Source organism: Cnephaeus nilssonii, assembly GCF_951640355.1.
Source record: "Cnephaeus nilssonii genome assembly, chromosome: 13".
NCBI lineage: Eukaryota > Metazoa > Chordata > Mammalia > Chiroptera > Vespertilionidae > Cnephaeus > Cnephaeus nilssonii.
Window position 1 is genome coordinate 6,511,042 of NC_137084.1, and position 12,138 is coordinate 6,523,179.

Consider the following 12,138-nt stretch of genomic DNA (forward strand, 5'->3'; position numbering starts at 1 on the left):
CCATTCCTTAAGAGATCTTCCTCCAATGTCTCATTTTCTTACATATTTATGTAAAATCAGGTGCTATGTAATCAATTTTAGATCATCAATATCTAACTTCAAATTCCAATTTTAGTTGTTTTTAGCACATAGTAGGGTATAGTTACTTTACCCTTGTATGGCACCTACCACTCCCACACCAATTGTCCCTTGTGTATGTATTCAAGAATAGCAAATGTCAACATTGGCTAAAGTAAAATATACCAAAAGAAAAATTTGCAGTATAAGCAACATGTTATTTTTTTAAGAAAAAAAATAACAGCTTATGAGTTATAATTCACATACCATAAAATTCACCCATTTAAAATGTATAATTTACTGGTTCTTAGTATATTTACAGAGTTGTGTAAATATTACCACTACCTAATTTTCAGAACATTTTCATAACTCTTGAAAGAAATCCATACCATTAATGTCACTTCTTTTATTTTTAAGTATTTTTTTAATTGAATTCAGAGAGGAAGGGAGAGGGAGAGAGAGATTAAAACATCAGTGATGAGAGAGAATCATCGATTGGCTGCCTCCTGCATGCCCCCTCCTGGGGATGGACTCTGTAACCCGTGCATGTGCCCTTGACCAGAATCAAACCTGGGACCTTTCAGTCCACAGGCCGACGCTCTATCCACTGAGCAAAACCAGCTACGGCAGTGGTCACTTTTTTTTTTTCTATTGTTTTTAATTTATAGTGTGATGTTATCCTATAAATAAGAAAGCCGTCTAGCAAATTCTGATCCAAAATATGGTTTTACCATAAAATTTCAGGTAGTTTCAGGGAAGGAAAAGCAATTCAAAGCGTTATGAAAGTCCTGGCTGGTGTGGCTCAGTTGGTTGGAATGTCGTCACATACATGAAAGGTCGCTGGTTCGATTCGTGGTCAGGGCACATATCCTGTTGTGGGTTTGATCCCTGATTGGAGTGCATATGGGAGGCAACTGATCAATGTTTCTCTTTCACATCAGTGTTCTTCTCTCCCTCTCTCAAATCAATTTAAATAAAACTTTAAAAAAAAAAAGAGTTGTAAAAAGAAAAAGAAAGTGTGGGAAAACCTAATTAATCTAAGTTTCCCTTAGAAAACTGTCTTTCAAGTGAAATGTAATTGTTCTAATAAATGCTGAATGATCATTATAGAAACCACATGGATTATCATATGATCTGTAATATGCTAATTAGACTGGACAGCCGAACGACTTTCCAGATGAAGCCGCTACAGTGGGGGCCAAGGAAGAGGTGGTTAGGGTGATCAAGCAGGCAGGCTAGTGGTTAGGGGCGATCAGGCAAGCAGGCGAGCTGTTAGGGGCGATCACGCAGGCTGCCCAGTGGTTAGGGGTGATCAGGCAGGCAGGCAGGCGAGCGGTTAGGAGCCAGACGTCCCAGATTGTGAGAGGGATGTCTGACTGCCAGTTTAGGCCTGATCCCGCGGGGATCCAGCAGTTGGAGATCCCCCGAGGGGTCCCAGATTGCATTAGGGTGCAGGCCGGGCTGAGGGACCTTCCCTCCACCCCTGCACGAAATTCGTGCATGGGGCCTCTAGTGCTTAAATAATTATAAAGAAAATAAAACTGTCCATTAAGACAGTAATTGGGTAATATTAGAAATTCTTAGAATGGTTTACTTAACGAATTCAGCAGTTGTGAATTACATAATTACAGGTTGTTTTTTTCTGTGAAAACCACATACAATATTAAATATTGGTGTGTAATACTTAGCTATATAGGCTGCTATAGCAAAGGAAGAAGCCTTCCTCGATAGCAAAATAACAGAGAAATGTAAAGTTGCAGAGCATTAAAAGGAAGCCCACCATTATTCCCTCTGATTTAAATCAACTGTCAAGAAGAAGTCTTTTTATTCTATTTATTTTATTTTAAAAAATTTTTAATTAAAATTTTGGAGGTACACATTGGCTAATAAAATTACAATTCTGTAATATATCATCAAGAAGAAAAATCATACTGGTCACTTCTCTCTCTGTCTTCCCAGCCCCTGGCAACCACTAATCTACTTTCTATCTCTGGATTTGCCTATTCTGGACATTTCATGTAAATAATATTATACAATATGTGGTCTTTTGTGTTTGGCTTCTTTCATTTAACATAGTGTTTTCAAGATTCTTCTATGTTGTAGCACTTATCAATAATTCATTTATTTTTATAAAATATTCCATTGTGTAAATACTAGAGGCCCAGTGCACGAAATTTGTGCACGGGAAGGGTCCCTAGGCCTGGCTGGCAATCAAGGCCGATCAGAGCCTTCCTTCCCCGGCTGCTGGCTGCCAGCTGGGGCCTTCCTTCATTCTGCACCACAGCCTGGTGATCAGTGCATGTCATAGCGAGCGGTCGAACTCCTGGTTGGTCAAACTCCCAAGGGGACAATTTGTATATTAGCCTTTTATTGTATACGATACCACATTTTGTTAACCCATTCATCATCGATTGAAATTTGGCTTGCTACCTTTGGCTATTATGAATGTTGCCATGAACATTTGTGTACAAGTTTTTGTATGGACTTTGTTTAAATTCTTTTTATATCCTTTATAATAAAAGGCTAATATGCAAATCCACCAAACAGCAGAACAACCGGTCGCTATGATGCACACTGACCACCAGGGGCAGATGCTCAATGCAAGAGCTGCCCCCTGGTGGTCAGTGCGTTCCCATAGGAGGAGCGCCGCTCAGCCAGAAACTGGGCTCACAGCTGGTGAGCGCAGCAGCAGCAGTGGCGGGAGTCTCTCACGCTGTAGCTGGGGCCTAAGCCCTCAGTCAGACATCCCCCAAGGGCTCCTGGACAGCGAGAGGGTGCAGGCTGGGCTAAGGGACTCCTCCCTTCTACCCACCCCCCCAGTGCATGAATTCCATGCACCAGGCCTCGTGTGTGTGTGTGTGTGTGTGTGTGTGTACACACACATACACACTTCAGAGTAGAAACCTCAGAGTAGAATTGCTAGAACTTCCAAACTGTTTTCTAAAGAGGTTGTACCATTTTAGATTCAATTCATCAATGTATGAGGGTTTCAGTTTCTCCACATTCTTGCCAACGCTTTTTATTGTCCATCTTTTTAATAATAGTCATCCTAGTGGGTGTGAAGTGGTATCTCATTGTGGTTTTAATTTGCACTTCTCATAATAACTAATGATCTTGAGCATTTTCATGTGCTCATTGGCATTTGTATATCTTCTTTGGGAAGACATCCTTAAAGCTAAATATTGAAGGTTACTGTTTGGAATGCTATTGTTCAAATTAACTTTATTCCTTTGTCTGATGTTAGAGTTTTTGCTTCATTAATTAAAACGTTGTACTCTATTCTTGAAGGTAATGTAGATTCAGCTTTCCCCTGTGAAAAAATTATATCTTGTATCCTGGCCTGAAATGTTCATAAAGACAGTTTGTTCCCACTCTGATAAGCAGTGATTGACAAGTAAAATGTTTAGTAGACCCTTTTTGGTCAAATTTTTATTATAAATTTATATCTCTAGGCTGAAAGAGTTAGCAGAGGGAACATATCACAAGTAGGGAACCCAGTGTCTCATTAAAACTTGTTTTTATTCCATACATTCTCAGAAAACACCTTTCGTTAAGAGGAAGATCTTAAGGCAAGGAATATTGATGCTTGACATAGCAACTAAAGTTGAAAGTAGCACTTTGCCCATACATGTAGGGAAAACTGACCACTTTTAGATAGGCATGAAAAAGTACATGATTTCATCTTTAATGTCCCTCTCTCCCCAGCGTGGTACCATGCGACGACGTTATGAAGATGATGGCATTTCAGATGATGAAATTGAAGGGAAAAGAACTTTTGACTTGGAAGAGAAACTTCACACCAATAAATATAATGCAAATTTTGTTACTTTTATGGAGGGAAAAGGTTAGTATTATTTTGGTTCAGACCTGTAGTCCCTTGATGTACGAAGTTTAAATTCTGGAACTGTAGTAAGCATCTATGCAGCCAGAATATTACCTGTTGATGCTGTGCTGCTATTTGTCTTTATTTTCTCTTTTTACACAGTGCCACTCACACACTACCATCCCCAAATCCTCCCACCCTGTGAGTCATTTCTTTGCTATATTAGAAGAAGCAAGCATTTATTAGGGCAGGAATGTTGTTAGAATTTTTCTCTAAAGGTCTCTTCCTCCTTTTTCTCCCTTTCCTTGGTTTGGGTTTAATTATAAATCCTGTACTATAATAAAAGCTTAATATGCAAATCAACCAAATGGCGGAACGACCGGTCGCCGTGACACGCACTGACTACCAGGGGGCAGACGCTCAACGCAGGAGCTGTCCCCAGCCCACAGGCCCTGACTGACATCGGCAGGGGCCTGGGCCGGCAAGTGGGCGGCGCCAGGCCAGCTAAGGCGGGCGCCAGTGGGGGCTCCCTGATCACCCCACCGGTCACCCTGCAGATCGTCCCTGATCGCGGGCCAGGCCTAGAGGCCCTACCCGTACACAAATTTTGTGCACTGGGCCTCTAGTAGTACAGTAAAAGCCTTTTTATGCTTGTACCGCCCACCAAAACTGAGATGTGTGATTTCATGTGTACCATGCAGCTTTGCTCCTTGACAAACCAACAGGAATGTAGTGGACAGAATTATAGTTTTTGGCTATTAGGAAGGATGATGCTCGGCTAGCGTAGCTCAGTGGTTGAGTGTCAACCTATGAACCAGGAGGTCACGGTTCGATTTCTCGGTCAAGGAACATGCCCGGGTTGTGGACTTGATCCCCATTGTGGGGTGTGCAGGAGGCAGCCAATAATGATTCTCTTTCAATATTGATGTTTCTAATCTCTCCCACTACCTTCCTCTCTGAAAGCAATAAAAATGTATATTCTTTAAAAAAGAGGAAGGAGCCAAAACCGGTTTGGCTCAGTGGATAGAGCGTCGACCTGCGGACTGAAGGGTCCCAGGTTCGATTCCGGTCAAGGGCATGTACCTTGGTTGTGGGCACATCCCCAGTAGGGGGTGTGCAGGAGGCAGCTGATCGATCGATGTTTCTCTTTCATCGATATTTCTGACCCTCTATCCCTCTCCCTTCCTCTCTGTAAAAAAATCAATAAAATATATTAAAAATAAATAAATAAGAGGAAGGATGATGATAATTTCTGCCTAGGATTTATGAGATGACTCGTTAATAGAGCTACCCCCTATTGGTTAAATTTTTAATTTACTCTGGAAATACAGACTTAGCAAATCCCTGAACCCTGCTTCTCAGTTATCTTTTTCCACCTATACCTCTTGCTGTTCTAATAATTGTTTTCCTTTGGTGACAGATTTTAATGTGGAGTATATCCAGCGGGGTGGCTTAAGAGACCCTCTGATTTTCAAGAATTCTGATGGACTTGGAATAAAGTAAGTGTTGTTGGCCTGATTGAATATGGTTGAGAAATGCCCATACTACACCTCAGGCTATAGACAGTGCAGTATTGATAATATTTCTTGTTAAGTTTTAAAAGGGTTTATATTTCTTTTGTTACAAATGATTGTTAAAGGTAAATGAGAAAATATAGTTGAGATAAGATAATCAAGTCATTTATATTTAAAATATATTTTCAGCTCAAGTAAGAAGATTGATGTGTCTCAACTGGGGAGTTCTTAGTACAATAAGAAAAAACTTCACACTGCCCAAGCCAGTGTGGCTAAGTTGGTTGGGCATCATCTTATGCACCAAAAGGTTGTTGGTCCAATTTCGGTCAGGGCATGTGCCCAGGTTGTGGGCTCGATCCCTGGTAGGTTGCATGCAAGAGGCAGCCAATAGATGTTTCACTCTCATATCGGTGTTTCTCTCCCCCTCTCCATTTCTCCCTCTCTGAAAAAAAAAAAGATTAAAAAAAATGTTAAAAATAAAATCACATCGGCCTTGGGCATGCATATCTCTCCTCCAAATAAAAAAAAAACTTAAACAAACAAAAAAGATAGCCCAACTGGCATGGCTCATTGGTTGAGCATCGATCTGTGAACCAGGAAATCAAGGTATGATTCCTGGTCAAGGCACATGCCCGGATTGCGGGCTCCATCCCCAGTAGGGAGTGTGCAGAAGGCAGCCAATCAATGAATCTCATCATTGATGTTTCTATCTCTCTCCCGCTTTCTTCCTCTCTGAAATCAATAAAAACATTTTTTTTTTCTTAAAGTTAGAGTGTTAAAAAGAAAGAAAAAAAACTAACACTGACTAAAGAAGTTATGCTTCCCATTTAAGTTGTGCTTATTGGTGTTTGTTTCATAGGATGCCAGATCCAGACTTCACTGTGAATGATGTCAAAATGTGTGTGGGTAAGTATTAAGCATATGGCCTTTGTGTCTTTGAGGCAGAGATTTCACACTTAAGTCTGAGTCTTAAATCTCTGAGATTTGAGAAGGTTTAGGAGCATTGAAGTATATATTGGATTGAAGTATATATTGGATAGTTTATTGATTAGAAACTATAATTCAGCAACTGAGAATTTTCTCAGAGGGAGTTAAAGTTGCTTTGTTTAGCACTCATTTGAGGTAGAACATTTGAACCTGCTACTTCTTTCCTACCTGCCATTTTTATCTCTGTGCATCCCTCTCCCACTCCCCACCACTTTCTCTCCAGAAGATCCTGCCTTCCAGGGAAACCTCCCCTGGATAGTGAAATTTGATATCTATGAGCCATGAATGAAGCTTCATTCATATTTGATTCTCTTTATCCCCCCTAAAAGCAGTAGAGAAATTTCCAGGAAATTACCAATGCTACATTTGTTAACTAGGCCAAGGTTTGAAACTTATAAATTGATTAGATACATTAAAATTTCTCTTCATCAGTGACTGGTTAACTTAAATCTTTAATCTGATTTATGTTTTATTGTATTCAAAATTATTAAAAAGAAACCAAATTGGAACAATCTAGTTAAAGAAGAACACTTCCTGTGGTCAGTAAAGGTTCAGGTCAATTTTTGCAGACCATTTCTGTTCGGTGAGACAGTACTGAATTCAGAGATGGTCACTCTCCTATACATGATAAGGCCATAAAGTAGATTAAAATCTTTTAGAAAGGTTTTCAACAGGACATGAAACAAAAGTTTTTTGATGCTTTCCTTCTACCACTAAATTTCCTCTATGCTGAAGCTGCACTGAAATCGCTTGCTTTGAAAATTAAATAGTGCAGTACTATCTCTTGGCCACTTGAGGGCCCTTTTTAAACAGCTGGATAACTTCTGTTTATCTGAGGTGAACGTCATAGATAGCCCAGGTAGAGGGAAGTTCTCTCATTCCCTGTATTTTTTACTCCCTCACTGGTTCTACATTAGATTCCACTTATCTGCCTGTCACTATGTATTTCCTAGTACCTAGCATATTCTCTGGAGTATGTAGGTGCTCAATAAACCTGTTGAGTAAAATGCTTTTCTGTTATACTCTTTTCAACGTAGGACTCTCTCAGGAGGCATCAGAAAGACCTACTTGAGTACTTATCAGTCCATCACTTGACTTCTTTTCCTAATGGACCTCCAGAGCACTAATTCCTTAGATCTTTAAGTTAATGGACCACCACAGCTTTTCTCTATGGGTCAAGCATTCTTAAGGGTTTGTGGGCCACAAAAGACCTGTATCAGAATCACCTATGATACTGGTACTTGTTAAAAATATAAACTTCAGGATCTCATCATAGACTTATCCAAATGTATGATCTAAAAGGACTCATTCAATCACTAGTCTCCTTTTGGATTTCTTACCACTTTCTTACCATTTTTAAATGTTTAATGCTAATAATGATCTTTGGAAGCCTTTAATAACCTTTTATTTTCCAAATAGACTTGTGAATAGTCACAGATATCTTTGCTGTGATTTAAAATAAAGCCATGATGCTCTGGCCGGGTGGCTCAGTTGATTGGAGTGTCATCCCATACACCAAAAAGATTTTGGGTTCGATTCCTGGTCAAGGCATATGGGAGGCAACCTATCAATGATGTTTCTTTCTCATATTGATGTTCCCTCCCTCCCCCCCCCATTCTCTTTCTCCCTTTCTCTCTCTCTAAAAATCAATAAAAATATATCCTTGAGTGAGGATTAAAAATAAAATAAAGCAATGATTATATCTAATCTAACAGACTTTCAGAAATTTCAACTGATGCCTAACTTTATATCCAGGTTGTTTGAAGTCTAGGTGGTTGGGTTTTGGTTTTGGTTTTGGTTTTGGTTTTGGTTTTTATAATTCAATGTATTTTAATAGCAGACTTATAGGAACAGCATAGAAGACAGACATTAAAAATATGTACTTGCATGTGGGACAACTCAAAGTATAGTGAATGGATGGCATCTACTGTGTGACAAAAATGCTACAAACACCATTTAGTTCCATCAGTAAAAAATTTACTTTTTTTTTTTAATCCAAATGCTGGCATTGTTCAGAAAATTTGAACAGGTTTATTTATAATTGTTATAAAGTTGAACTGCTGAAGCTTGTTTACTGAAACATTTTGATTTGCATGAATGCTTTGTATCCCTGCGTTTATATTTTAAAAATTCACAAATGAAATTGGAAAAACTGCCAATACCTGATTTTTGTCCCCTATTTTCCATTCGCAATCATATACTTGAGAGGATAGTTGGGGGAGGTTTTCTCTTGGATAACTAACGATTATCAAAATGCAATGAATAGACTATTAGTAATTACGAGAATCCATTATCACTACCAGTACATGTACTATGGTTTAATCCAGTCTTCTTTTATACTTAAGTGGAATGTCACATCTCCAGTGTCAGTTCATGTCCCAAAAAGAAGAAAAACGTTCTATGGTGTAAACATTATGTGATGGGATATATTGATTGAGAGTATGGACTTGAGCAAAACTGTCCGGGCTTAAATCCCAGCTCTACTAATTACTAGCTGTGTAACCTTGGACAATGTTACTTAAGTGTAAAGTAAAACATAGTATGTGCTCAATTAATGTTAGCTATTACTATGTCATTTTTTTTATCTTCACCTGAGGATATTTTCCCATTGATTTTTAGAGAGAGTGGAAGAGAGAGGGAAAGGCAGAAAGAAATATCGATGTGAGAGAAACACATCGATTGGTTGCTTCCTGCTCGAGCCCCGACCAGGGCCTGGGCCGGGGAGGAGCCTGCAACTGAGGTGTAGGTGCCCTTGACTGGAATTGAACCCAGAACCCTTCGGTCCGCAGGCCAATGCTCTATTCATTGAACCACAGTGCTAGGGCACTATGCCATTATTTTATCTAAGTGCTCTGGTACATACACAGAGTACTAAGTGCTCTGGTGGCATTATCGGAGTGGAACTGCTTTTGCTTTGATCTACATTCTTGAGGGAAAACAGTCACTTTTATTTTTAACTAGAGGCCCGGTGCACAAATTTGTGCATGGGGCCAATCAGGGCCAGGCCGGCTGGGGGGCGCGGGGAGAGCCGCGGGAAGTTGTCTGATCGGCCCCACCCCTGATCGGAGTGGGGGGAGCTGGGCAGGTCAGAGGGGTGTCCACAGGAGGTTGTTGGCCAGCCCTGCCCCCGATCAGGCTGGTTGGCCCACCGCAGTGGGCATCATAGTGACCGGTCATTCCAGTTGTTCCAGTGTTCCAGTGGCTGGCTTTTTATTTTATTTTATTTTATTTTATTTTATTTTATTTTATTTTATTTTATTTATTTTTTAAATATATTTTTATTGATTTCAGAGAGGAAGGGAGATGGAGAGATAGATAGAAACATCAATGATGAGAGAGAATCATTGACCGGCTGCCTCCCACACTCCCCCCCACTGGAGATTGAGCCCAAAACCTGGGCATATGCCCTTAGTCGGAATTAAACCTGGGACCCATCAGTCTGCAGGCCGACGCTCTATCCACTGAGCCAAACCAGCTAATACTGGCTTTTTATATATATACTAGAGGCCCGGTGCACTGGTCGGGAGGGTCCCTCAGCCCAACCTGTGCCCTCTCACAGTCCGGGATCCCTCAGGGGATGTCTACTGCCAGCTTAGGCTTGCTCCCTGCCACCACCACTGTGCTTGCCAGCAGTGAGTCCAGCTTCTGGCTGAGCGGCACTCCCCCTGTGGGAGCGCACTGACCACTGGGGGGCAGCTCCTGCATTGAGCATCTGCCCCCTGGTGGTCAGTGTGCATCATAGCAACCAGTTGTCCCACCGTTCGGTCTGTTTGCATATTAGGGTTTTGTTATATAGGACTAGGGGCCCAGTGCATGAATTCGTGCACCCTGAAAGGAACTGTGGGCCGCAAGGCTGCGGTAGGCACAGGATTGGTTGGCCAATCCTCCGTGCCCTGGCCCAGCCCCTCCTGCCACAGCCCTCAGTCCCGTCTGCCAGCAGCCCTGCTCTGCCGCTGCTGCCACTCCCATGTGCTGACGGCACCAGCCCCGCTTGCACCCACTGATAGTGCGGTGTGATTTGGGCCAGTGCCAGCAGTGAATGCAAGCAGCAGCTCCAGTGCTGGCTGTGGGTGCAAGTGGGGCCAGCGCTAACAGCAGGTGCAAGCACCAGGTGGGACCGCAGCGTGTGGGAGCAAAGAATTTTTAGTAACTACCAGAGGCTCGCCCTGATGACAGTGACCAGCGCACTGTCTTGGTCTGGCGTCCCTACTCACCTGCTCCACCATCCCACTGTGGCCAATGCCCGCCATGTTCTGCACACACCCTGGTGGTCAGCACACGTCATAGCGACCACTTGTTCCGCCGTTCAGTCTATTTGCATATTAGCCTTTTATTATGTAGGATTATATAGGATTATATAGGATATATGTTTTTATTGTAAAATACAGATAATATAAAATTTACCATTGTGATAATTTTAAAGTATATAACTCAGTGGCATTAAGTATATTCACAATGTGCAACCACCACTAATAAATAGTTCCAGAACTTTTTTATCACCCCAAATAGGAACTCCTTACTCATTAAATAGTCAATCTTTATTCCCTCCTTCCCTCAGGCCCTGGCAGCCACTAATCTTCTTGTCTCTGTGGATTTGCCTATTCTGGACATTCAATATAAATGGAATCACAAAATGTAACCTTTTATGTCTGGCTTCTTTCACTTAGCATAATGTTTTCGAGGTTTATCTGTCTTGTGGCATGTAACAGTACTTAATTACTGTTGATGGTGGAATAATATTCCATTGTGCTGGGTATACCACATTTTGTTAATCCACTCATTTATTGATGGGCAATTTTTCCACCTGTTGGCTATTGGGACCAGAGATCCTATGAACATTCATGTAGAAGTTTTTGTTTGAACATCAGAGTTCGATTCTTTTGAATATATATTCACAGTGGAATTGCTAGGTTATATGGCCATTCTGTGTTTAATTTATTAAGGAACCACAAATTGTTTTTTCATAGCAGCTGCACCATTTTACATTTCTACCAGCAAAGTCTAAGGGTTCCAGTTTCTCTGCATCCTGGCCAGCACTTATTTTTCATTATTATTATTATTATTGTGGCCATTCTAATGTGTCTGAAGTAGTATTTCAAGGCATTTGAAATATGATTTAACATTTGCTTTTTCTTCTAAAATATGAAGGGTAGTTTGGTCCGTTGCCTTATGTTGTATTTGAATATGTATTCTGTCATGTCTACTTCATTGTGGCCATATTCTTGTCCTCTTGCCTATTATCTTTTATCTCTAACCAGACTGTAAACTCCTTGAAGGCAAGGGATGAGGTCCTAATACTACTTTATATCTGCCAAGGCCAGGTATGTAGTAGGTATTTGTTAGATTCATGCAAGTTGAACAGTATTCTTAATATTCCAACAGTAGCTTTTTATTCTCTCCCTTAACCACCATTTTTTTTTTTTTTAACTTTTTAGCTGTGCTGCCTTTCCATATCTTCTCTTATGCTGTTGCCTCTATTTGGAATTCTCTATTGAATCTTGCTGAAATTCTATTTATTCTTTAGAGCCAAACTCAATGACTCTCCTACCCTCTCTTTTCTTCTCTGATCAGTATAGGTTTGTGTGTGTGTGTGTGTGTGTGTGTGTGTGTGTGTGTGTGTTTTAAATATATTTTCCTTTATTTTTAATTAGTGTTTAATTTTAAGCGCCTACGTTATGTTAAACATTTTACTTCATTGACTAAATTTTCACAGCGGCCCATAAGGTATAGAAGATGATATTAAGGTTTAGAGCAGTT

General features: G+C 40.7%; 1 protein-coding gene across 2 annotated transcripts in view; it reads left to right on the forward strand.

Annotated features, from left to right (window-relative positions):
• Nucleotides 1–12,138, forward strand: part of KDM2A (lysine demethylase 2A) — an 87,018-nt gene that overhangs the window by 32,263 nt on the left and 42,617 nt on the right. For both annotated transcript variants that reach the window (XM_079787534.1, XM_079787535.1), the window contains exons 3-5: nt 3,763–3,901; nt 5,301–5,379; nt 6,254–6,300. In XM_079787534.1, coding sequence (XP_079643660.1) covers nt 3,763–3,901; nt 5,301–5,379; nt 6,254–6,300 — 265 coding nt within the window. The remainder of the gene's footprint in view (nt 1–3,762; nt 3,902–5,300; nt 5,380–6,253; nt 6,301–12,138) is intronic.